This window comes from Chlamydomonas reinhardtii, chromosome 2 (genome assembly GCF_000002595.2).
Source record: "Chlamydomonas reinhardtii strain CC-503 cw92 mt+ chromosome 2, whole genome shotgun sequence".
Taxonomy (NCBI): Eukaryota; Viridiplantae; Chlorophyta; class Chlorophyceae; order Chlamydomonadales; family Chlamydomonadaceae; genus Chlamydomonas; species Chlamydomonas reinhardtii.
Window position 1 is genome coordinate 3,344,565 of NC_057005.1, and position 25,315 is coordinate 3,369,879.

The window sequence follows — 25,315 nt, forward strand, 5'->3', positions numbered from 1 at the left end:
TTCTGGGGGAACAGTGGGGAACAGTGGGGCATGCTAGACCCTAGGTGGACTGCCCTTCCTGGGCTGTCCTGAGTGTTTGCGACCGCGTGACGACACTCACGACAGCTCCCTTAACGCAGGATGTGCTGAGCTCTCCTGTTGCTTCAGGTCAAGTCGAAATGTCGAATGTTCACCGCTTATCAGCAGGGGTTCCCTGCACGCCCCACACCGTGCTGCTTCATGGCCTGTACTGCGTATCACCGCCGAGTCGTGCCTGGTCGTGCCCCCACGCCTCCCCCCCAGCAGCTTTGTAGGGAGGCTGCCATTGGCCTGGTCATGCCCCCGCCATGCTTTGGCTGCTTTGCCTCTCCCCCGCGCCCTGCGCCGCCCTACGTTGGCACCACCCCACTCTTCTTGAACCCGTTTCCTGGCGCTCGCCCCCGTGCCAGTGCCCAATCCGGCGCTCCACGCCCGCCGTGTCCGCCCTATCCAGTGATTTCAGATTTCCCGGTACGCTCATCAGCGCCGGTTCTGTAATCGTGACGTCTGAACACTCAAGGTCCTCAATAATCACGTGCGAGGAGGCGAAGGAGTTCGGAGCCTCGGAGTGTCAATCACACACGGGCACATGGCGCGGGAGATGGCGTGGGGAGGCCACCAGCTTAAGCCTTCCCGCATCATCCGCCTGCACAAGCAATGCTGTCGCTATTTATGCCTACCCCCAGCGCTAGAGCTAGCGAAGGACACCCGCTGGGTGCCTGTGCGGGCCGCATGCACACGGTCAAAGCACCTTGCGACCAAAGGCAAGCAGTATATCCTCTCATAATGTAATCTAAAACGCAGTGCTAAGTCCCAAACGTCGCATTCACAGTCAGACCCGCTCAGAGACCCAGTAGTGCGCGGAGACTGGCGGGCGCGCGGTTTGCCGTACAATTTTTGTTCTGTCTCAGCACCCCGCCACGCCTAGAGCTTGTTAGCAAGAGCCGAAGAGGGCATTACACACAGGCTCTCCATCTGGAGTATTGCCACTCAATAGTCAGCGTCTAGCGCTGAATTGCTTGTCGACTTACTGGGCTGCACACTCACGGCCCGAGTCTTAGTCCTGGCTTAAGGCTGCTTCGACCACGGCCTCACTAGTGACATTTGCATCTTCATCGCGACCGCTTGGGCAGCTTTGCAAGCACATGGGGACATCCAGGGCACAGTAACCTCAAGCGTTAGTGTGGGCCGGACGCTCACCGTGCGCGTCCATAGCCCAGACAATGTGTTCGTTTAGCAGCAGGTAAGCTGGCAGCAACCACAGCGCTTGGCATGGGTTCTCGCTCTGTATCGAGTGCGCAGCAGGGCCGACGTTTCCGAGGAGGAGGCCTCAAGCGAGGCATTATTTGCCGTCAGCAATAAACAAACACTACGTGGTCCTATGGGAGTGGGGGCGAGGCCGCCTTGGCGCAACTGGGTGGCCTTGCTGTTTCGGCCGGGGCTGGGTGCGTTCGCCATCGCAGAGTTACCAGAACGAGCTCGCATAAAATTGGCGGCGACGCCTTCCACAGCAGCATTTGGCTATAAGATGGCTTTATTTGCGTTGCAACGTTTGACAAACTATATTCCCTGCGGCGTCGATGATCCTTCCGCGCAGGCGCGGACGACCCATGGCGCGCCTGCTGCTTTTAGTGACGCTCGCAGTAGCACTAGTAGTGCAGCAGGCGGCGGCACAAGGTAAGGGTTTCTGAGAGCACGTCAGCTTGGCTTGCCTTCGCTCGCAGAGGAAGTTCTAACGCCGGGGCAACATCTAGACACTCGGGGCGACACGACACGCCCACCCAACGCCAACCTCCCGCCACATCACCACTGAGTCAGCCCATCCCTGGCAGTGTGGGAAGCAGTTGCGATGTGTTTCTGGGCTTGCAGACAAGCCGGGGCTTGTGGGTCAGGCACTGACTTCGTTCGAAATGCGTGCCATGCCTTGCAGGGAACTCGAAGGGCGTCAACCGAAACCCACTGTGAGTCTCGGACACTGTGAAGGCCCAGCACGCTTGGGCGCGCCCTGAAGGGCCGGGGTGTGGGGTTGGGTTGGGGGTTTGGGCCGTGCTTCCCGTGCCAAGGTATTTGCACAAACCTGCGTGACAAAGTCTCTCAGCCGTGTCACCGACTCGGGGGCTACTGAGAGCGCTGAGCGCTCAGACTCAAGCGGTTTCAATGTAGGGGACCTCTACAGCACTTGACCTAGCATGCGTGTCGAATCACAGCGCACCCGCTACTAGCCCTTCGCCTTTGTCCCCTCACCCAGTAACCGCGCCCACGCCCCCGACGCTGACCGCTTCCCTCCCGCCCGCCTGCAACACCTACAACCGCGCAGGTTCCCAGACTGCAAGTGCGAGCGCGACCGGCGGAGCTCGCCCTACCGGGCGTCGCTCACCAGCACTGAGGACTACCCGGGGGGTCGGCGGTACTGCTTCACGTTCGATGTGGTCAGCTGTCAGGTGGACAACCCCTGCTGCTACATGAACCTGTACAAGATCGAGTTCCCGTTCAGTGAGTTCTGTGCGGCTAAATGGCATTGGGCTGCGGGCTTCTGGACTTCCGAGTTGTGTTATATCCCGCAGGCGGCAGGCGCCAGGTTGTGCAGCGAGCCCGCTTCCGCACGCTCACCGGCTGGCCCTGGCCTGTCGCATGCCACCTTCCCTGACCCTGACTTTGTTTCTCTACCTATTCCCCCCACCCTTGCCCGTCACCGCCACACCCACACAGCGTACGACTGCCGCGGCTCGCTGCAGTACATTGAGTACCAGGGCGGCAACCGCTCCATCATCTGGGGGCCGTCGTACCTGAACGCCGACATTCCGCGCGTGGATCTCAAGATCACCAACATGCGGCTGAGTCAGACGAACGCCGCCGGGCAGGGCATCTGCTTAGGCATCGCAGACTACTGCAAGGAGATCGACCAGTGGTGCTGGCCCAACACGGGCAAGTGCCGCATGGCTATGTTCAACGCAGACCCCTTCGACTGCTGCCCCATCCAGAACTTCCCCACCACCGACTCCCCGCCGCCGCTGACGCCGGCGCAACGCCAGCCGCCGCCGCCCAGCGACGTCAGCCCGCCGCCGCCTCCTCCTCCCCCTCCGCCGCCGCCGCCGCCGCCTCCGCCGCCGCCAAAGACGGCGGCGCCGCCGCCGCCGCCGGGCTGCACGGTGTGCGTGCGTCTCAAGCTGGCGACCATCCCCGCCGGCGGCACCTACGAGATCACCGACGCTCAGTGCGATGACTACCAGGCCACCATCGCCGACGCCGCCAATGAGGCAGCGAACACGTACGGCGCCATGATGACTAAGCCCTTCCAGCCCGACATCAACCTGTGCTACCCGGACGAGGTGTCGGTGTGCGGGACCTTCTTTTCGGCCGCCGAGGGCGAGAAGCTTCAGGACTGGATCGATTTCGACGGCGCGCTGGATGATGTTGTCAATTTGATCACCGGCGGCAGCTGCCCCGCCGAGCTCAGTGGCTACACAGTGGTGGCCTTCCTCACAGACGCCGTAGAGGGTGAGAGCTGCCTGACCGGCTCGTCGCAACAGGCCTGCGCGCTGCTGTCGCCGCCGCCGCCGCCGCCGCCGCCCCCTCCTCCTCCGCCGCCGCCGCCTCCGCCGCCGAAGCGGCCCAGCCCGCGCCCGCCCAGCCCCAAGCCGCCGAGCCCGCCGCCGCCCACGCCGCCACCGCCGAGCCCGCCGCCGCCGAAGCCGCCGCCACCGCGCCCGCCGCCACCGAACCCTCCTCCTCCTCCCCCGCCGAGCCCGCCGCCGCCGAAGCCGCCGCCGCCCAGCCCGCCGCCGCTCAGCCCGTCGCCACCGTCGCCTCCTCCTCCCAGCCCCAAGCCTCCCAGTCCGCCGCCGCCCAAGCCGCCGCCGCCGAGCCCGCCGCCGCCGAAACCTCCGCCGCCGCCGCCCCCGAGCCCGCCCCCTCCCAGCCCGCCCCCGCCCTCTCCTCCTCCCCCCAAGCCCCCGCCACCCAGCCCCCCTCCCCCCAGCCCTCCTCCGCCGAGCCCCAAGCCGCCCAGCCCTCGTCCGCCCAGCCCCAAGCCGCCCAGCCCGCGGCCACCGCGCCCGCCGCCACCTACGCCGCCGCCGCCGCCGCCGCCCAGCCCTAAGCCGCCGTCGCCTCCTCCTCCCCGCCCGCCCCCGCCTTCTCCCCCTCCACCCCGCCCGCCGCCACCCTCTCCCCCTCCTCCCCGTCCGCCGCCACCCTCTCCCCCTCCCCCCGCTCCCCCGCCACCGTCGCCTCCTCCCCCCAAGCCGCCGCCACCCTCCCCTCCTCCTCCCAGCCCCAAGCCGCCCGCGCCCCCTCCGCCGCGCCCGCCGCCGCCAAACCCGCCGCCGCCCCGCCCGCCGCCGCCCTCCCCACCTCCTCCCTGCCAGATCTGCTTCACCCTGACACTGGCGGCGCCGCCCGGCGGCACCTACACCTTCTCCGACAACGAATGCACTGACCTTCAGAGCTTCATGGCTGACCTTGTCAACACGGAGGCTGGCGACCTTGGCGCACAGCTGCTGACGCCCTTCGCGCCCGACCTGAACAACTGCCAGCCCGACTTCGTTCAGGTGAGCTACAGCGCCCGCACTCTGTGCAATGAAGAGGAAGGGAGGGGAGAGTTGTGCAGGGGCTGCGTCCCAGGCCAAACACATGCCGTAACCGACCTCGTTTGCCGGGCGTTTGTGTTGCGCGTTGCCCCGCCCCATGCAGGTTTGCGGCACCTTCTTCTCTGACGCGGAGGGCGCCAAGCTGCAGCCGTGGGTGGACACCAACGAGCCATTTGAGTTGTGGCACAACACGGTGAGAGAGCCGCATCGAGAGCCGCATCGAGAGCCGCGTCGCATCGCGCCGTGCTGTCGCTCATTCACCTGCATGGCAAGCTTGCCGTCGCCACTCGCTGCTATCGCCCTGTCCGGCTGCAATCAGTGCTTCTGGCCTGCTGCCTGCCCCAACACTGACGTGGCTGTGCCCACCCCCTCCTGTGTGCCGCCCTTCATCTTCACAGCTGCTCCAGGGCGGCTGCTTTAACGTGCCCTACCTGATCGGCTACTCGTTCGCCTACGAAGTCCTCACGCCCGACGGCAGCCCCGACGGCTGCATCGTCGGCTACTGGCAGCCGCCCGCCTGCGCCCCCAGCACCAGCCCGCCGCCGCCTCCCCCGCCGCCGCCCCCGCCGCCGCCGCCTCCGCCGCCCCCGCCCGTGCGCTCGCCGCCGCCGCGCCGCCGCGCGCCGCCGCCGCCGCCCGCCGCCGAGTGGCCGGTGTGCGAGTGCGACAAGCGCCCCGGCAGTAGCACGCTCACCTTCAACACCACCACGGTCACGCGCCTGGCCTCGGGCATGAACCAGTACTGCTTCAGCCTGGGCCTGACGGCCTGCCTGCGTGCCTCGCCCTGCTGCCTGCAAGACCTGACCAAGATTGAGTTCGACGTGGTTCCCGCATGCGTGGGCTCCATGGTCTACTCGATCCAGGACGGCGAGCAACGGCCGGCGCAGTACCAGCTGGCCCCCTACCCGGCGCTCAAGATGAACCGCTTGTCCAAGCAGTACATCGACGTGCCCGGCACGGTGGTGTGTGTGGTGCTCAAGCCGCCCTGCGCCACGCTCACGGACCTGTGCGGCGGCCCCAGCTGCCGCTACGCGCTCTTCAACAAGCGCGTGGGCGACCAGCCCAAGTGCTGCCCCGTGCGCACGGTGAACGACCCCCAGTAAAAGGGGCCCCAGTTCAGCAAACGCACGCACGCATTCGCTGTGTGTGCGTGCCCGGCGCATCAGCGCCTGCAGCGCCGCCGCCACAGCAATGTTTAGCTGTGTGGGGCAGCGGGCTTGGCGCGGTGCGGGGGCTGCGAGTGGAAGGGCGCGCGCGCAGCCCCTGGCTCTGATGCCTGGAGCCGCAACGCGGACGTGACACACCGTGTGACCGTGACCAGAAGAGTGGATGAGTGAGAACCGCGACGCATGGCGCGGTGTGTGGTGGTGTCGATGAAGAATCACCAACATTCTGGCCGGGTCCCGCAATAATCAGGGTCTGACCAACAGACGACCTTTTTGCATGGCGCGAGGTGCATACGTGTGAGGGTATTTACGCGTGAAGGTGTGGGTGTGGGTGTGGCGTGCCAGTGTGTCGTGTATGACAGTGTGTAAGCATCGGGCCCCCCCGCGCGGGGTGCGGCTGGGCAGCAGGTGTGGAACCGGAGCGACCGCGGCGCCGCACTGAAAGCATGTGTGGCCTGACCCTAGGCCAGCCCCAGGGCCCCGCCTGGGCGGCGCTCCGCTCCAGGCCCCACGCCGAAGCCGAGGCCGCCCGGGCGGACTGGCGTTGGCTGGTTTTGTGTGGGGCCAACCGCCTCGGTTCATCGCATATACGACACACCTAACGGAAGGCGATGGGGTTGGGGGTAGCCGCAGTGCGGGGAGTCCCGGGGGAGGCACAAACGTGCCTCTTGCTGGCTGTTCCCGCAGGCTCGTCCCTGATGCGGTTCTCATTCGGCCTGATTATACATAGCTCCTGACCGCATTGCTGTGTTGTGGCGTCTGGTCTTGTGTGTATGTGTGGGGGTGCTATGCATTGGACCACCTTGTGATCATCTGCGTATGACTGACTCGGCATCCTTGCAACAGACGGGTGAGGAGGAGGAGGCACAGGGATGCGTTAGCCGCGCTAACGCGCGGCAAGGGTGCGGTCTAGCTGCACGGGGTCTTGGGCTTATTTCGACCAATATCTCTGACGAGGCTTAGTATTGCGTCGCTCTCTTTGGGGGAGGCTACGTTCTCTTGCTGCTGCGGGGGCTTCCTACTCTTCTTACAAGCTTCTATACAACCGTACCACGCATCTGTTCCCCTCGGAATGCCAGAGCTTATTCGGGCGGTTTTGTCGTGAGATTGGAATTTATTGTTTGTTGGCCACTTGGCACCGCACGAGCTCCTGCACACTCCTTTTGACGTGTGTTGACCATGCTGACTTCCGTTTGGAACACCTGAACAGACCGCAGGGTGAAGAAAGGATGTGTGGGACCGTGTACGAAGAGTGCTTGCAAAAGCTGCGCACTCGGCTTTCTGTCTTTAATATGTAACAAAGAAATTGCACCAAAACAGCGTCGTCCCGGGAAGGTGGTTGGGGGAAGCGTTTCGGCTGCGGGGCTCAGTAGCAACGCGGCGACCTGCAACCGCAACTAGGGGTTACTGACCCTGGTGGAGTGGCGGCGAAACACGCAACGTGGCAACGCCAGCGCCCTTGCACAACAACAGTAAAATGTCGGCATTCGACTTGAGATCGAGATGAAGGCAATTGCAAGTGAGTCTGCAAGTTGGAGTCACGCGGTTGTCAACCGAGTGCCGATGGGATGTCGCCGCAGCAAGGAAGTCATCTAGACATTCTGACTGGGCTCGCGAGCTCAGGTGCGCGATGTGAGACTGTTCTGTCATCGTGCTGTAGTAATGTTCTATTACACTGGGGAAGTTGCCGCTGGTTCCAAGAAACTCACAATGGAAAACCCATATCCTGTAAACTCACAAGAATCTATGGTGTTCAGCGCAGGCTAAGCACAGCGCCAAAACATAAAACGAGACTTCAATGACTTCTGCTGACAGCTCCATAGACGTGTCTCACCTGCGCCTGTACTAGCCGGCCAGGCCACTCACATACAATGCGGCGCGATGATGTAACGAGTTTAAGCAACAAGTCGCCAGGGATGGCGACCGGTGAAGGCGACTTGGCAATCGTCGATGCTCTGGAGCGGCTTCGCTTGGAGCAGCAGGAGACAAACAATGTCCTCAGGCAAATGCTGTATCCAGTTCAGTTAATCAGCAGGTGCGAGAAAACCACAAGCCTCTGAGCCAATGAATTTCTCCGCATCACCCCTGAAACTTGGCGCATGTATTGACAATTTAACTCCTCCCTCTCTGTAACACTCCGCACAGCTGCTGTGTTACAATGCTGCAGCAGCTGCATGAGCTGGCCGCTACATCCACGCGCCTGGTGGCTGGCCTCCAGGTGAGAGTGGCGTTGCTCCCCTTCAACCTGGGCACACAAACACAGACCAACTAGTCAATCGAGGCCCCATGTGTTTCACAGGAATGCGTGAGCAGTCTGGCGTCCATTCGTCGCCACGCCGCCGCCATCTCCGCGCTGCTTGCGGCGCATTCCGCGGCAGTGGCGCGCGACGGGATCATGGCTGCACACGCCGCCGCCGCGCGCCACGGCCTGCTGCTGAGCGCCGCCTGCTGCCTGGTCGCCGCGGCCGCTCTGGGCCTGCCGAGGCAGTGGCGAGCCTGCGCGCTGCCGGCCTCGCCACGGCCGAGCTGGGCACCCGTGGTGGCAGCGCTGGGATGGAGCCCATCGCTTCCAGCGAACAGAAGCGGTGCCTGGCAAATCGTAAGCCAGCTGCAGCTGCAGCTGGCGCCTTTACTGTCGTGGCAGGCATGGCCAGCGGCAGCGGCAGTGGCTGGCAGAGCATCAGGCGTGGCACCAGCGGCACCTGCTTGGGCTGGGCCCTGGCTGGGTTGGCTGGGGCCAGGCGGCGTGGCGCAGTCCTCGGGCGCCCGAGGCCTAGGCTCGCGGGTGGCGTGCCGCACGCAAGTCGCAGGTGCGGATCGGTGGTGTCGGAGTCACGCGCTTGGTGAGAGGATGGCAGCAGCTGCGAACCCGCAGGGCCGACAGGGCTGCTGTGCTGCCCGGTGTGAAGCCCTGCTGTCTGGCTAGCAACCGCCTCTGCCTGCTTGCGCGGTTGCCTGCCACTGAGTACGTGTGCGTGCACCAGGCGGCTACCTGGGAGCCATGCTACTGCTGGTCGCCTGGCTGGCCGCGGCGGCACTACTGCTGCGCCCCCGTGACCGCCCCAGTCCCAGCGCCATGAGCTCACGTGGCACATGGGCGGCGCCGCTGGTAGACGTCGACGACACGGCCAAAGCCGACGCAACTGAAGCAGGCGCAGCTGCCCACCGGCACACAAGCAACATCAGCGCGCCGCCGGCGCCGGCGCAGCTGCAAGGCGGCGGCGCCAGCCGCTGCCAGCTACAGCCGCTGCCGGCGGCGTGCGTGGCGGACATGTGGCTGCAGTCCGCCGCGCTGCTGCTACTACCGCTGCAGCTCGCTGCAGATGGATGCCGCCTAGGCGCCAGCAGCACGGGCAGTGATGGTGGCGGCGCCGCCGCCAGCGGCGCCGGCGGCTGGCTGCTGCAGCTGCAGCTGCCGGTCGTGGCGGCGGCGCTGTGGCTGATGCGGGGCGCATCCCCACTGGCGGCGGTGCTGCTGGCGGCGGTGTGGCATGCGGGGCTGCCACTGGCGGTGCAGGTCCGGCTGCGGGTGCCGCTGCAGGCGTGGACGTGGGCGTGGGCGCCCGCCACCGCACCGGCACGGGCGCTTGCGCCTGCACCGACACTGCAGCTGGCAACTGAAGCTGACGCGGCGCCAGCGGCTGTGCTGGGCATGGCGGTGGGTGGGGCCAGGGATGGCGACAGCAGTGGCGGCAAGTTGCACTCAACAGGAGGGCTGCTCCCTCCGCGGCGGCACGCCGTGGCCGTCTATGCAGACGGCTTCGGAGCAGACGCGCACCCGGCCCAGCATCCACACCAGCAGCATCCTCACCAGCTCGGCCAGTCGCCGCAATCACCACCTGTGGGCTGGCTGCGTCCGGCATCCTCGCATGCAGCCGCTGCGGCCTGCACGCTGCCGCTGCCAGCTGCGCCACCGGTCCCCGGTGCCGTCTGCAGTGGAGGGTCGGGCGCGCCGCGGGCGGGGCATGGGCCGCGTGCTGGCGTGCCTCAACCGGCAGGCCTTGCCGCCGACGCCACACCGCACCCGACACGTGGCGGTTTGGGTGGTTCGGCCTCAGGCCGCGGCCGCGGCTGGGGCTGGGGCTGGGGCTGGCTCCAGGGAGAGAATGCCAAGGTGCTAGCAGCGGAGGCTTGGCTGTCCCTGGGGCCAGTGCTTGTGGGCGTTGCGCCCGTGGTGCCGCTGAGCTGGTGGCTGGGCGCCGTTGCGCGGGCGGCGGCGTGGGAGATGCTGCTGGCGGCGGCGGGCCTGGGGGCGGCGGCGGTGCTGGCGGCACCCGAGGGTGACCGCCGCGAGCGCCCGCACCTGCAGCACGTGCCGCGGGCTGTGGGGGGCAGCGGCATGGGCAGTGCATCGCCGGCGGGCGCCGGCGCCGGGGGAGCGGCTGCCGCCGGGGCAACGGCAGGCGCGGCGGCAGGAGCTGGGAGGCTGGGCGCTGGCGCCGGGCATGGTGCGCTGCTGCCGGCCTCGCCGGAGGCGGCGCCGCGCGCTGTCCGTGGCGTGTACACATACCCGGAGCGCCCTCCGGCGTCACAGGCCGCTTCGCCTGCGGCGCTGGCGACGGCCGCGGCGGTGGCGGCTGCCCGGCAGGCGGTGGCGGCTGCTGGGTCGGCCCTGGCGCAAACACCCCGGTGTTTGAGCCGGAGGAGGCCGTGCGGTGACGGGGACGGGGCCTGGACACCGCCGCCGGTGTCCGCGCCCTGCACGCCGACACGGACGCCCGGCTGTGTGTAGGGCAGTAGTTTGCCGTGTCACGGCGGCGGCAGCGGCGGCGGTCTTCACCGGCTGCAGTATTAGCGCCGCAGGCAGCCGCACCCCTAGGGTCTGGGGACGCCACAGAAGTCGGTCGCATGAATGCAGAGCAGTGGGCATGCATCCTCGACGCATTGCTATAGTATTCAGTGGGGGTTGGAAATGGGTGCGGGCATGCGGACGATACGGTATCCGCTCCACGTTCAACCAACAATGCCGTGACTTCAATGTTACAAGTGGTCATGATGCCCGATCCCAGTCTTCACCTCTCTTGGGCCAAGGGACTCTCGACTGCCTCCCAACCCTTTCCCTGAGCGACAAGACACCTGCTACTGGCGATTGCGCGTCTGGGACGGCGTCTCTCAAGGTTCTCACCAAAATCACGCGGGGCTGCAGGAAAATGCCCCGGCTGTTCCGTGACGCTCCTGCTCACGGCGTATCAGTTCGCCGCCCAGTGCACAATCTCAAAACAAGCCCCAACTATTATGCTCATTCACGCACATGCTCATTCACGCACATACAGAGGTCGCACATGCCAGGCGACTAGAGCCTAGACAGGCTAGACTCCAAGCGCCCCGCTCCCGAATGTCTCCAAACGCACGATGTTTGCAGCCGGAAACACCCCGGCCGGGGAAGCCGCTCCGCTGCCTGGAGGCGTCACGCCATATCACAGCTCCAGTCTTGTGCCACGTACCGCACGTCGCCACGTCCAACCCTCCGGCCTTCGGCCCCTCCTCTAGGAGGGCGGGATGGACACCCGCAGCAGATCCACGTCGTACACCAGCGTGGCGTTGGGCGGCACGATACCCTGGACAGATGGAGGGGCGCGGGGAGGGGCACGGGGGAGGGGGGTGAGGGTAGGACTGTAGAAGAGGAAGGGGGGCAGGTTAGATGCGGGAGTGGGCGGGAAGGCGTCGGGCAGTCGGGCCGAAACTTATCCGGTGCACTGGCACTATTTGCAGAGCAAGAAACTGAGGAAACTGGCAGGCTGCACAGCGCTACAGCAGCCAGGGAAAACACCATCTTGGGCTACCATTTTCAAGAAGCCATCACTTAAAAACTGGCATGGCGCTCCAAGCAAAACCCCATCCTCAACCCACACACATACCACCTACGCCAGGAAACACCGCTTGCGGCACACTGCCTGCCGGCATGTTTCCCACGTACGGTGTCTGCCGTCTCCCCTTGTGCCCTCCTGGCATGCCCCTCCCCCACCAGCTCTGTGGACTAGTTCTGGGCCTCGATTTCCTTGGAACTGGAGAAACCCCCCTCACTTCTTAAACAATCTAATTGTAACCCGCCCCCCCCCCCGCACACACACGGGCACACCTGCTTATCGGGCACGTGCTCTGTGGGCCGCAGCACGGCGCCGCGCTCTCCAAAGCCCAGCTCCGGCGGGATGGTGACCAGCCGCCGGCCGCCCGCCTTCATGCTGGACAGAGCCTGGGGGCCGGGAGGAGGGGCAGGAGGAGGAGCAGGCGGAGGATGGCGGTCGACACGACCCACACACAGTCACACAGTCATGACTACCGGGGTCGACGCGGTAACACGACGCTCGGTTTTGATAGGTATCCGTAAGTAACTCCGACGCCGTCTGGGCTGGCTTCGTTCTGTTGTTGATATAACACGCAGTCACACAGGCACGGACAAGGCGAGACACGTGCACGCCAAAGCTGCAGACCACCTTGCCCCAGAGTGAGGGGTTTGCGCATCCTACGCGCCGGACCGCGTTTTGGCATTTGCCCTCTCAAGCCGCTCTTGCCAAGCAGTACACTGCACCGGTCGTCCGGTCGGCTTCCACCCCAGCCTGCCGGGTCCCGTTGCCCCTGCCTCTGTGTCTGCTCCAATTCCTGTTCCTGTTCCTGCCGTAACCCAGGCACGCCACCCGAGCGCCCCACACTCCGCAGCGCCCACCTCCTCTAGGCCGGGGCAGTTGCCGCCGGTGAAGGGCCGACCGCCGTACAGGTACACGATGGGCTTGCCTGCGTGTGCAAGGCAGTGGGAGGTGGGCATGCGGGTGGGCATGCGGGTGGGCAGGCGGGTGGGCAGTCCGCACAGTAACAACGGTCGCACAGGCGCCCATGAGCCCACCAGCCCGCTCCCCCGGGGCCGCACCGACCGCACACACCTCGCTTGCGAGTGGACTCGAACTCAACGCCGTCGGCGGTTGCCCTGTGTGAGTGCGACAGCAGCAGACAGTCAGTCGTCAGCAAGTAAGGGTGTGTGGGAGAGCGCAGTGAGCGCGAGCTGGGGTCCCCGCGGTCCGCCCCCTCCAATTGACTGAGGGTTACTACCGGTGAGGCCGTCTCACAATTCCGTAGCTGAGTGGGGCTTTCTGATGGCGGGACCTATCCGTTTGGCTTGGGCATGTATCCCCCATCCCACATACGGTGATGTACAACGACCCGCTTATGCAGCTGCAGTGCTCCTTGCCGCGCGATTGTTTCAACGTTAACCCCCATCCCACGCTTCACGGTGCCATCGGTAACGCCGCGCCTGCTGTGCCTGGCTACAGCTTCACTTCTCCTACATGTATCACGAACGTAACCCCACCCCGCACCTTTTCCGGCCCCCGGCAATGGTTTACCGGTACTTTGGGATTGCAATGGACTACCCCTCCGCACTCACGTGTAGTCCAGCACGGTGAGGTAGCCCTTGATGGGCGCCGAGCCGCCGCCCACCCGCAGGTCCTTGTAGCGCACGCCGCTAGGCAGCACCACCTGGCGGGGTGGAGGGAGAGCGGTGGAGGGGTGTGGAGGGGTGTGGAGGGGTTGGAGGGGTTGGAGGGGGCGGACGTCCGTGACGAGTGCTGCGGTGTTTACAGCACACGGTGCCGGGGGGAGCTCCTTGCAAAACCCGCCGTTCAGGTAGGCGCCTAGCAGAGTGCAGACACGCCCGCAGCTCCAAGTTCAGTTTGGAACATGGCCACGCGTCCATACGATTTTTTGCTGCAACACGCACCTCTGGCGCGTCAGACACGTCCTTGGTGCCGCTTAGCTCACTCGCCACCTCCAGGCGCGTCTTGATCTGTGCGACGCACCGCGGTGACGAAAAAGTGTTTTGAGCACATCAGCAGGCTGCTCGTGTGCTGTCGTGATGCGGGCCCGGCCGCAGTTTCTTGCGACCCGGGTATTCATGAGGAAGCGCCCCCAGCCCTCATTTCTGCTGTCTGAACATCTGTGCTGCATGCAAGGCCGTTCATGCCCGGCCGTCTCACCTGCTCCCCCAGTGTGCCGATGGTCAGGAAGCCCAGCCACGCCAGGCCGCCAGCAATGCTGCATGAAGGAAACGGCTCAAAATCAGTGGACAAGATCATGGGTGTGGTGGCAACGGCTGGACTGCTGGAGTCTGCGGGCACGTGCTGCACCACGCCACGCTGACAGCTCTCCCCTCCGCCCCCCACCCCACAGCTGCCTCGCCTCCATCCCTTCCCACGAACGCACCCGAAGCGCCGAGTCATAAATGTGGCAACGGCATCGGTGGACTCGGCCTTGCGCTTCGGTCGGTTCGACTTAGCCGTGGCCGCAGCAATGATGTCCGACGCTCGCTCGGTGGGCATGGTCGGCGACACGGGCTCCTCCTGAGGCGACGCCGTCGTCACCGGCGTATCCGTCTTTGTCTCAGGCGCATTGCGCGCCACACAAACTTGCCGCGGGAGCGAGCGCACGCTTGCACATCCTGTGAATTTACATTTTGCAAGCGGCGTCAAGTTTGCCTTTCCATTGCGCTCTGAAGGACACACATAACGTACCCAAATGAGATGGGCGCGCTCGCGTCGCGACACAAGGCTTTTGGAGGGACTGCATGGCGAGGAGGTTGTTACTCGCCCGAGCGCAAAGGCACGTGAGCGGCTCAGTAAAGTAACTTAGCGTGCAGTGTCAGTCGCGCTTGGAGTCGGTATACTGAAGCTATTGTCGCGACTGGGGGCGTCGATGCAAAGAGGATTTGAGTGGCTTGGGTGAGGGGGCACATATTGAGCTGTGTGCGGGGCAGTTGCAAGGTCTGCTTATGGCTTGGTGCGTGCAAGATAGCACTTGACAATGCAGACTGTGATTTATACTTGTAGGGCGTGCGTGAGTTTGGGCGGACAGCACGCTGGCGCAGGGGTGTGCTGGGGCGTGCCAAACCCAAGGCATGCATCTTCCTGCTTCAAGTCTAGCTCCTTCTCACCATCCAAGCTGCCACAGCGCTGTATACGCTAGCCACATGCAAATCTTCTGCTCTTCTTGCTGTAGGAGTCCTTCGTAGACACCCAACGTATCATTGCAACGTTTCCATTTTGGTAGAGAATGCGGCACCTTTTCGCACTTTCCGCAATTCTACTTATGGCAGTGAGCCTCACATGTGCGGATAAGATGTCATGGACGCCCTGCGATGCCGGGCTCACCGAGTTCAGCCCTAGTTCGGTTGTGCTCACGCCGGACCCGCCCGTAATTGGCTCGCCCGCGACGTTTGTGATCTCGGGTGACATCGGTGAGCTTACTGACCTGTCGAGGATGGCCTGGGATAGCTTCCCGCTCAGGCGTCATCCACGCTGGCATCTGGTCTGCTGGCCCCCGCCCTGTGATGCATGCACGACGGACAGCCTAGAGCGTACCTGAAAGCTAAGCGTAGAAGGCAGGAGCTGGTCAGCCAGCAGCAGGGCGCCAAACCGTGTTGTTCGTGTTGGTCGCCGCCCCGCGGGCCCGCGCCTCCCCGCACCTCACTCCAGCTGCACCCTACGGGACCTGCCTAAACCCTGTCCCATCGCACACTCACTCCAGTTGCATGCTGCTTTGCTGCTTGCTTGAAAATGCGGCCCCTGCCTCTCGCGCCTCCCGCAGGCAACGAGCTGCCGGGCGGTAGTGTGGACATGACGGTGTCCTTCTCCGGGCTGCCCATCTACTCCAGCACCTCGGACCTGTGCACCAAAACCACCTGCCCGGTACGCAACCTTAGGCTGAAGCCGCATACGGTATACTCATGCATGCCGGATTGCCGGCGTTGGGAGGAGAGCACAACCGCCAAGGAGGGGCCGCAGCACGGCGCATGGTGCACGGGGTGAACTCCATAAAAGCGTGTTGTTTCCACCAGGCCGGGGCCCGGTTTCCAATGCCGCCGACCAGATACGGTATGCGGCATGTGCGCGCCGCCTGCAGGTACCGGCCGGCCCCATCGCCATCACCATTGTTCAGGTGCTGCCGCCCATCGCGCCACCGGTGAGCTCCTGCAATGAGGGGCACTCCTGTAGAGATGATCAGCACGGGCTGCGGTGCAGACGCATGCGCGCGCATGGTAACGTAACGGCGCTTGGGACCGGCTTCCCGCCTGGAACCGCCAACCGGCGCTCGACCACCCAGCCAGTTCACGCACATACACAAACAGGCCCACCATCAGATCGAGCTAAAGCGATGTTCGGGCCTGCCCTTCCTCTTCCTATTTCCCTTTCCTTTCCTTGCCACCCCCAATCTGACCTGCAATCGCAACGCGCCCGCGGCACAGGGTGACTACGGTCTGCAGGTGGTGGCGCGCGGGCCGGATGGATCCGAGCTGGCGTGTGTCAACGTGGCCTTTAGCCTGGTGCTGCCCTCTGCGGTGTCGGGAGCGGCGGGGTCGCATGGCGCCGTGGGCCGTAAGCAGCGCATGGGCAGCCGACAAGTGGCATGACGCGTATCTACGGATGTCGGGATGCGTGGCAGTGGCTGTGGCACTGGCTAGGGCTGGGCGAAGATAGAGGGGTTGTGTTGGGGGCATGGAGTTGGGTATTTTGTTGATTGATGGTTGCGGTACTGACAAATGGGGCGCAGACTTTATAATGCGGTACGTGCGCCGTTGTGATTGTCGTATGGCTGTGTGGCGGTCTGGCGGACCTCAATCCGGAGCACATGGTATGCACGGAAGTACAATTGCATAAGCGAGCCGGCAGCTTGCGGCTCGGCCCTTGAAGGGCATGGCCTCGAGACTGGCTAGTGTTGGCGATGCAACTCAAGTGTGATGCATGCTGTGCCACTGGCCCGCCGCCCGCGTAGGCTGCTAAATCCCTGGTGAAGGAACCATATGTCAGCGGTTGAGACCCCCACGTCGATGTGCTGATACGACGGCGGACGGCAGCACTGGGTTGTTGGGCGCTGTAAGATGCCAGGCGGACCCTTTGCACGCCGACTCCGGGAAGATGCAAGTCGTGCATGGGCAGGAAGGAGCACAGAGTGTCAAAGCAGCATCCCTTACAGTTCAGCCTTATTTACAGCAACAGTGCTTAGTCTGTACGGCAAGTTGACAGATCAATAGATCATGCAGTTGGCCCCCACCCAACCGGCCCCTGCGCCGCAACCATGCACAAGCCCGGCCCCCGATCACGACGTGCTCTTGCCTTCTCCAAGACGCATTTAGAGTTCATCTGTAACCAGGGGAGTCTGTAACCACCTGCTGTTACTGCCCTGCACATCCATGCTTTGCGCGGGGCCACCTGCCGTTCAGCCATGCCGCATCTCCAGCCCACCTCCCCGTAGCCTCAACCTTCCATCAACGCAGTGCACGTGCCCCAGTGCCCATCCACGCAACCTACTACCGTACTCCGCGCAACAACCAGCTCACGGCTTGCTGAGGAAGCGCTGCCAGCTACGTGACATGGGCCGCCCGCCGCGCGCCGTGACCAGCGGCGCACACATGTCAAAGAGGCTCACCGCACGCCCCCCGCCGCAGCCAGCAACGCCGTCAGCTCCCGCGTTCCCTCCGTCACCACCACCATCAAGCTGCAGTAGGTCCTCCTCGTCCAGCCTCGCCAGCGAGGCGCTTGGAGCCTGGTCCGCACAAACGCTGCCGGCACCTCCGCCCCAAGCTAGCTGGTCCAGCCGCAGCGGCTGCAGCGCCGCGGGGTTTAGCCGCGGCAGCAAACCCGAGCACGGCCGTGACGGCACCTGCGGCTTGCCCTCGCCACACGTACCCCCCGACGCGCCGCCCGCCGCCTCCTGCACCGTGGCATCCTCTCCTCCATCCTGGACAGCGCCCGCCTCCGCCTCCGCTGCCGCGATGGCGTCGGCGTCTGTGCCTGTACCGGCTGCCTCTCCCGCTGCCGCGACCAGGTGCGAGTGACGCTGCAGCACCTCGGCCGCCCGGCCCGCCAGCGCCCTCATGCCGGGCCGCACGTGGTCCTCCACAAGCACCAGGCGCAGCAGGCCCAGCACGTCGTCGCACAGGCTGGGACCTGCAAGAAACAGACGGGGATTAAACATTCATGATAAGCTAAGACGAATGGTAGACGGTGGGCAAGGGGGAGGGAGAGCGGATGGAGGGCTGGGTAAGGAGCCGGCGGCAGGAGGTTGGTGTCACGATGCGGCATGAGCACAACAAGTTAAGAACAAAAGGAGCAGCAATGACGTAGGATGGGAACGGAAATCCCCCTGGCGCCACGCACCCTCAGCACCCGACAGCTTCCGCGGCTTGTAGGCATCCACGATCGCCGCCTGCTCCGCGTCCATACCCGCGGCCGCTGCCGCCGCAGCCGCAGCCGCGGCGGCGCCGCCGCCCGCCGCGGCGGCGGCCTCCTTGGCCGCGGCGGCCGCGGCCACTGCCATGGCCAGGAAGCTGGGTGGCTCGTCACACATGATGCGCAGACGGTCCGCCTCCTCACTGGACATCCAGTCCGGGCCGGAGGGGTCGGCGCACTGCGTCGCCACCGAGTGCCTCAGCCGTCGGTGCGGCGGCGGCGGCATTGCAGCGGCGGCGGCGGCGGCGGCTGCCGCCGCCGCGCTCATAGGTGCAGCTGAGACCTCAGGCGCGGCGCCTGCGGCGCTGGTGCCGCGGCTGTGCTCGTCGTCAGCGGCGGCTCCGCCGCCGCTGCAGCTGTCCACCAGCGCCCGCTGCCCTGGCAGCGGCGGCGCCAGCGCCAGCGTGTACTCGCTGTCGGCGACGCTGCGCGCGGTGCCGGCGGAGGGCGGCGGAGGCGGCGGCCAGACCCCGGCGCCCCCCGCAATCGTGCTGGAGCTGGCGGCGCTGCGGGCGGTGTCGAAGGGCAGGCCCATGCTGCGCGCGGTGTCGCGGCCGCCGCCGCCGCCGCCGCAGCCGTCGCCACGCGAAGTGCCCAGGGCCGTGTGGCAGCTGCGTGCCGTGTCGCGCGCGGTGGGCAGGAGGCTGCGGGCGGTGGTGGGCGCGGTGGTGGCGGCACCGGAGGCGCCCCCCACGCCGCCACCCCAGCACGACTCTGAATCCGCGCGGGACGACGCGCCGCCGTCCTCGGTTCCGCAGCCCTCGGCGATGAGCTCAAGGGAGCGGCCCGTTGCGGGCGGGAAGGGCAGGCCGCGCGCGGAGCCGGGCTGGGCGAAGAGGTGCGGCGGGAGCGGCAGGGGTGGCGGCGCCATCGGCTGGTGGCTGGGGCCTGTGCTTTGGGACAACACGGGTGCGATAGGCGGGCGGGCGGCCAGACCAAGTGGGAGCCGTGGCACCCGCGGCGGCTGGGGTGGCGCTGCCGCCGCTGCTGCGGAGACCGCCGGCATCACAGGCGGAACAACGGGTACGTCAGCGTCAGCGCCGCCGCAGCTCACGGAGTCGCCCCCCTCCCCGCCACTGCTGCGCCCACTGGCGCCCGCGCCGGCGCCGGCGCCGCTCTCCGAGCCGCCGCGGCTGCCGCCCCTGGCGCCGGCGCCACTGCCACTGCCTCCGCGTGAGCCGCTCAAGCCGCGGCGGCGCGAGTGGTGGTGGTGGTGCCGCAGCGCGCGCGCCGCGGCTCCGGCCGCCACTGCGCGCATGCAGTCGCTGTTGCCCTTGAAGAGCAGCTCGCCGGTTATGATCTCGTACAGGATGCAGCCCATGGCCCACACGTCGGCCTTGCGCGCGTCCACACAATGGCCGTGCACCATCTCCGGCGGCTGGTACACCACCGTGCCTCTGCGCATGCGCCCGCGTGTGTGTGTGTTGCACGGTGTTGGGGATTAGTTTGAGGTCAGCAGGTCGGCTTCAGCAGGGCAGGGCAGGGCAGAAGTAGGGGCAGCAAGGGGTCCACGACCGCGCGCGGGACAACGGAAGCATGTGGCAGTAAGCACGTGCTTGGCGTTGGCAAGGGTGCGGAGACGGTGGGCGTGGCGTGACGCACCTGGCCTGGTCCATGAGCAGCGGCGCGCCGTTGAAGAGCATGCTCTCGCTGAAGTCCGCCAGCTTGAGGCGGCCCGAGGACAGCAGCACGTTGCCTATTACCGTCATTGGGAGGGGAGGGGAGAAGAGGGGGGGAGCGCAGTGCTCGGTGCGTTGTAGGGCTCCGAGGCACACCACGTGAGGGGGGGGGAAATGCGGGTGCCGGAAAGCTGCGTGCGCGTGCCCCCACCTGGCTTGAGGTCGCAGTGCGCCACGTGGAAGCGCTCGTGCAGCTCCGCCACCAGCTCAGCAAGCGTGCACCACAGCCTACGAGAAGAGCGCGTGTGCATGTGCATGACATGGATTCTGGCCGGTCCGGTTGCAGCCTGATGTGAGGACGACCGCTCCCTGAGCATACGGAAATTTTGCCCCAGGCGCGACCCAGCCGCACGCGCTGCCCTCGTGCATCCCGCCTGCCCTCCTAGGAAGACGCGCGCCGCACCCATTGCCCTCTTAGATCCCGCCTGCCCCCCAAGCCCAAGGAAGGAACCCGCCGCACCTTAGGCACTCCATGATGTACTCGGCGCCGGTGAGCGCCTCGAAGCGCTGGCTGTCGCACCAGTCCTTCAGGCTGTGGTCGCAGCTCTCCAGCATCAGCATCACCTGCGGACAGACAAAGAAAAAAGGTCTGAAAGTGCGCAACGCACGCAACGACAAACCTCGATGCCAGGAGGCCCGAACGGACGCACAGCCGCTGCCCGAACCACAGTGAGAGCCGGCCGTCATCAGCTGGATGGTAGCCCGGGTCCCTGCCCTCCCCTCCCCTGCCCTCCCCTTCCCTTCTCTGTGCTGCCCTCCCCTGTCCTCCCCTGCCCACCTTGTCCTCGTGCCGGCCGTAGTCCAGCAGCCGCACCGCGCCCGCCCAGCCCGCCAGATGCAGCAGCACGCCAATCTCGGCGAAGGCGTTTGCAAGCTTGTCGCGCTCCGCCACGTCGTAGATCTGTCCGCACCATGTGTGTGTATGTGTGTGTATATGTGTGTGTCTTAGGAAAGCACATGGGGACAGGGTCGACACCGCATGCGGTTGCTTCGTGCTCCTTATGTGTGAGTGTATAGCATGGCGCGTTGTGTCAGGTCAGGACAACGGACCGGGTGCGGCAGATGCCGTTGTCGGCGTCTGCACGTGCCACACGTGCTTTGACGCAGTGTGCAGAACTGCAGATGCAGCTTCTGGGTGCCAACACTGGCCGGTAGCGGCCAGAACCCACCTTGACGACCACGGGGCTGCCCTGGTGACAGGCCTTGGACACGGTGGAGTAGGAGGTGCAGGTGATGCGCTCCACGTGCGTCAGCGACTGCACACAGGCAGGAGGCACACCACGTGGGCCTCAACGCAGGGAATCCCATGCAGCAGGGCACCGTATCCCACCATGCAGGCGCCGATCCTGCTTTTGTGGCGCAACCGTATGCCACTCCCATCCCCAGCTCGCCCTCCTCCCTGACCCCGCGCCCAGCCCTCTCCGTGCCACACGCCGCCGCCCTCCCAGCCGCACCTCCAGCAGGCGATACTGGCGGCCCTTGGAGCCGCTGCTCAGCCGCTCCCACGCGTCCCACAGCTCCTCCGGCAGCATCAGGCCGCACCGGTCCTCGTCGTCCTCATCCTCCTCAGCCGCCGCGCGCCGTCCGCGCCGCCGCCGGCTGCGACGCCCGCCACCAAGGCCACGCGCCGCCGCCACGCCGCGTCCCTCTTGCGGAGCCAGCGCCACAGTATCGCTGGGTTGCGCACCGCCGGCTGCAGCTGCTGCGGCGGCCGCCAACGCAGCCGCGGTGAACACGTGCGACGCGCGTGCCGTTGCCAGCGCCACCGCAAACTCGTCCTCGCCGGCGGCGGCGCCCAGCACGTGATGAGCGCTCAGGACCAGTCCCGCCGGCACGTCTGTCACGTGCTGCAGGAGCTCCTCTTGGTCGTACTCCTCATCCTCGTCGCACTCATCGCTGTCGTAGTCGCTGAGTTCGTCCTCTGACTCAGCCCAGAACACTGCCAAGGTAACGCAGAACACAAACAGAGTCAAAGCATGCCACTTGGAATCAAAGGAGTCCGCGCCCGCCAGCCATGGATCAGGCCCGCGACGCAAGCCCGCTGGCTACAGCAGTGCAACCAACCCATTCGGTTTTGTCCTCCCTGTTGCAGCTGCCGTAGCCTCTGGCCACCCAGCCACCCGCCGAGGCCGCTGCCGCCCACAACCCACCCGTACACAGCGCATGCGACGTGACGCCCGTGGTGGCGGTGGCCACCAGGCGCCGCGCGGTGAGCGGCCCCTCGCCGTACAGCAGGGACGAAGGCAGCGTCACCGACAGCCGCCGCGTGCGGGCGCCGGAGGCGGGGCCGCGCGGCAGCTGCGGCAGCTGCTGCTGCAGCTGCTCCTGCAGCGCCGACGACAAGCCCGGTGGCAGCGCCGGTACGGCGCCGGCTGCGCCGGCGCTGGCGGCCTTGGGCGGGTTGCGGCTGGCGCCGCCTGCACCGCGTGCGCTGGGCGCGCCGATGCTGCTGCGCAGGTAGCTGCCGCTTGTGGGGCCAGCGGCCGGCAGCTGCAGCGGAGGCACCAGACCGGCGGCGACGGCTGACAGCCTGACGGGCACCGCGCCCGCCGCCGCAGGTTGTAAAGGTGCCGCCGCCGCCCAGCCCTTAGGGCGCTCCTCCGTGTCCCGGCGCACAGCACAGTCCTCCGGTGAGCGACCCAGCGCCGAGGTTTCAAGTTGCGAAAGCCCCGCCTTGCCGCCAGCCTTGCTCCAGCCGTCGGGCCCGCCGGCTGTGGCAGGGGCGCCGGTGGCGGCATCGTCGCCGGCAGCAGGATGCGAGCGGCTGCTGCTGCCGGCGTCGCTCTCGCTTATGGCCTGGTCGTGGGTGTTGTGCAGGTCCGCGCGGCGGCGGCTGCCCGCGCCGTCGCCGTCCGGGCCTCCGCGCTTCTCCGGCGTTGGCTTGACGCACAGCTGCACCGTGTGCGCCATTGCGGCCGCTACACCGGCCTTGATGGGCGTGTCACGGCGAGCGCCTGCGAGTGTGGTAAAGGCGAGTACGCGTTGTTACGATCCGGCAGTTCGCTGCACGTTCGACGCAAGACGATGATGGCCACATTGCACCACGGCAGCCACGAGCGCCCTGCGCCCCACACTCACCATTCTGGCTCTGGTCGAGATCGTCCATGGACACACGGGGGCTGCCCACCGCAGCGTGCAAGGGCAGACTGCCTGCTGCCCCTGTCAGCGTCCCCTGCCCATCGACCCTGTCCGCTGCTGCCGCCGCATCTAGCCCCGCCGCCGCCGCATCCGCCGCGGCGGCGGCCCACTGTGCGACCATTTCGATGTTGCTCATAGGACTGCCAGCCACCGCCGCCGCCGCGGCCGAGGCTGCCAAGCCCGCGTTCAGCATTGGCAGCGCTGTGCCGACGCCGCCACCAACGCTCAGCTCCTGTCGCGCCCCAAGAGCCTGCGCGCTTGGCGCTAGGTTGCTTAACCCGGGTAGCTCACGGTATGCGCCAGCAGCGGCACCGGTGCCGCCCCCGCCACTGCTGCCTGCCCAGGCGGAGAAGGAGGAGCCGCCCTGCGAGCCCACCGGAGGGCCGCCGCCGCTACCGCGCGGCTTGCAGGCGCTGGGCAGCAGCATACGCAGCATCTCTGTGGGCGAGCCGCGAGCGGTATCGGGACCGCGGTGGGCGCCGCTAGGCGTGGGCGCCCATGCGCCACCGCTGCCGGCCGCGCCGGGCCCGTGCAAGGCGGCATTGCCGACGTGCACGTGCAGCCCCGAGCTGGCCCCCGCCAGCGCACCCGCAGCAAGCGGGCTGGGTCCATTCTGCGGAGATAAAAAAGGTTTTCTTCACTACGGTCGTCAGCGCGCAGGGCCCCAATAGCAGCATGCATTGGCTTGCTCAAGCTGTATGCGACCGCCCCTACGGTCGTGACTGCCCCCGGCGGCCCGGCGTGCATCTGCCCTTCCACCACCACTACCCAACCGATGATCCCTCACCCGCGCCTGGGGTGACTTCTTCTTGAGGCCCAGCAGGTTGAGGCCCGGCACGAAGGGCCGGAAGGCCATGGCGCCCTGTACCGGCGGCGCCGCCTTTTCATCCGTGTGTACGTCGCAGCCGTCAGCCTCGCTGTCGGACGACGCCGCATCCAGGTCCTCTCCCTCGTGCCCGGCCTGCAGCGCCAGCCGCGAGGGTGTGTGCTGAACGCTCAGGGTGAGAGCAGCCGCTTCCTCCGGCGGCGCGGGCCATTGGAGCTCACGGCGCCACGACGGCGGGGTTCCAGGCTGGCCCTCCCTCTGCTGTTGCAGCAGCGCCGTGGGCGTGAGGACGCCACGGAAGGGGGACGCCATGGCCGAGCCAGGGGCGTGCAGGCCGGCGCGGCTCGGGCTGCCGGCGGTGCTGGGGTTGGATCGGAGGCTGGGGCTGTGCAGGAGCAGCCTGTCGTGAAACCGCAGGCCGGCGGGCGAGGCGGTCTGCAGCGAGCGCGAAGGCCCAAAGAACACGGGCTCGGCAGCGAGGGCGGTCGGCGTGGCGTCAGACGTCTTTGGAGTGCCCACCTCCTCATGCTGCAGGTGCCGATGCGTCGGGGTATTGGCCACGCGCAGCCGGGGGGGTGAGACACTTTTGATAGTGAGTGTCAGGTGGGCCGGGAAGCCGCCTGCAGGCCCGGCTGCATGCATGTCAGCCGCTTCCACATCCGGCTCTGCACCCAGCTCGAGCGCCACCTGGCGCAGCGTAGGAAAGTGTCCGTGCACCACATGGAAGTCGGTGATGGCTGCGCAAAGCTCCTCGTGCTCCACCTCGCGCCGCAGCTTCTCCTCCAACAGCGCCAGCACGTCGAAGTCACGGTTCATGTCAGTCCCGTACGACGACATAAGCGTGCTGCTGCGCACGCTTGACGTCGAGCTGCCGGGTGTTGTGGGCGAGCTGCCGTGCGAGCCATACTCGCAGTCCCTTGGCTCTGCTAGGCGCAGCGCGCCCGGTACTCGCTGGAGCGCAGGGGAAAACATGCCGGGTGCCGGTAGAATCGGTATGTTACTCGCGGAAGGTGCGCCAGCACTATTGCAGAAAACGTTAACGATATGACATGTATCTCCCTTGGGTGCCTGCCGTTTTGTGGGGTGCTGGTGTTGGCGCGCAGCTGCAGCTGCGCGTCAGCTATCGTCCTCGCGGGTAAGCGAGGCGTTCTACATCGCCATTGCCAGGGCGCGCGCGCGCGCAAGCATCATTGAAGGTTGACACTTGTCTGATAGCCAACAGCACGCATGTCTGCAGCTTACCTGTGGCAGGCGCAACGCAAGCATTTCTTCCCCTGGCCGCTCCGCTCTTCCGTGGCTCAGCTCCACAAATATGCCGCCTTAACAATGTAAGCCCATCTGCAAGACCACCAGTGGTTGGCGGCTTCAAAGAGCCGGCGAGAAAGCCAAAAAGTCCCGAGCTGTCGACTTGAAGTTACAACTAGTCTTAAACTACGTGTGCAAGCGAAGGTCCGTTTTCCGTGGCCACAAGTGCGTATGCACGTCTTCTACTTCACGCTGGAAACGTGGATTTTGCAGACTTGCAACCTCAAGCTGGCCTTGCCATGTGCCAGCGGGGTAACTTTCACAGGTTTTTGACAAAATAACGCTTGTTTTGACATGTTATTACATTCTTTTGCAGACACAGGTCCTCCTTCCCAGCCCGGCTCATCTGCAGCTCAACAGTCGGACCCGCAAACTGACT

The 25,315-nt window shown here is 66.0% G+C and overlaps 5 protein-coding genes across 6 annotated transcripts; 3 read left to right on the forward strand and 2 right to left on the reverse strand.

The window, feature by feature from the left end:
• The first annotated feature begins 810 nt into the window (after positions 1-810).
• Positions 811-7,083, forward strand: CHLRE_02g095095v5 (uncharacterized protein). The gene is made up of 7 exons (XM_043059561.1): positions 811-1,261; positions 1,616-1,695; positions 1,949-1,979; positions 2,336-2,511; positions 2,728-4,568; positions 4,711-4,800; positions 5,006-7,083. The coding sequence occupies exons 1-7, from the start codon at positions 1,242-1,244 to the stop codon at positions 5,708-5,710; spliced, it is 2,943 nt and encodes a 980-aa protein (XP_042927193.1). The 5' UTR covers positions 811-1,241; the 3' UTR covers positions 5,711-7,083.
• Positions 7,084-7,270: 187 nt separating this feature from the next.
• Positions 7,271-10,672, forward strand: CHLRE_02g095096v5 (uncharacterized protein). Its single transcript, XM_043059562.1, has 4 exons — positions 7,271-7,808; positions 7,919-7,991; positions 8,073-8,583; positions 8,758-10,672. Exons 2-4 carry the CDS (start codon positions 7,932-7,934, stop codon positions 10,503-10,505), a joined length of 2,319 nt encoding a protein of 772 aa, XP_042927194.1. The 5' UTR covers positions 7,271-7,808; positions 7,919-7,931; the 3' UTR covers positions 10,506-10,672.
• A 69-nt stretch (positions 10,673-10,741) lies between these two features.
• Positions 10,742-14,460, reverse strand: CHLRE_02g095097v5 (uncharacterized protein). Of its 2 annotated transcripts, XM_001701139.2 has the most exons (9): positions 14,275-14,460; positions 13,967-14,201; positions 13,741-13,798; positions 13,485-13,550; positions 13,152-13,243; positions 12,652-12,695; positions 12,438-12,505; positions 11,853-11,966; positions 10,742-11,331 (listed from the first exon to the last, which is right to left on the reverse strand). In XM_001701139.2, exons 1-9 carry the CDS (start codon positions 14,327-14,329, stop codon positions 11,260-11,262), a joined length of 804 nt encoding a protein of 267 aa, XP_001701191.1. In that variant the 5' UTR covers positions 14,330-14,460; the 3' UTR covers positions 10,742-11,259. The 2 variants fall into 2 exon arrangements, with proteins under 2 accessions (XP_001701191.1, XP_042927195.1); XM_043059563.1 differs by having other exon boundaries at positions 13,967-14,460.
• A 237-nt stretch (positions 14,461-14,697) lies between these two features.
• CHLRE_02g095098v5 (uncharacterized protein) lies at positions 14,698-16,648 on the forward strand. The gene is made up of 4 exons (XM_001701175.2): positions 14,698-14,996; positions 15,347-15,447; positions 15,662-15,721; positions 16,005-16,648. The coding sequence occupies exons 1-4, from the start codon at positions 14,879-14,881 to the stop codon at positions 16,167-16,169; spliced, it is 444 nt and encodes a 147-aa protein (XP_001701227.2). The 5' UTR covers positions 14,698-14,878; the 3' UTR covers positions 16,170-16,648.
• A 66-nt stretch (positions 16,649-16,714) lies between these two features.
• Positions 16,715-25,197, reverse strand: CHLRE_02g095099v5 (uncharacterized protein). Its single transcript, XM_043059564.1, has 12 exons — positions 24,874-25,197; positions 23,593-24,582; positions 22,746-23,418; positions 21,818-22,621; positions 21,122-21,606; positions 20,837-20,923; positions 20,446-20,568; positions 20,128-20,231; positions 19,819-19,895; positions 19,591-19,684; positions 17,917-19,385; positions 16,715-17,706 (listed from the first exon to the last, which is right to left on the reverse strand). The coding sequence occupies exons 1-12, from the start codon at positions 24,895-24,897 to the stop codon at positions 17,093-17,095; spliced, it is 5,544 nt and encodes a 1,847-aa protein (XP_042927196.1). The 5' UTR covers positions 24,898-25,197; the 3' UTR covers positions 16,715-17,092.
• Between the last annotated feature and the right edge of the window lie 118 nt (positions 25,198-25,315).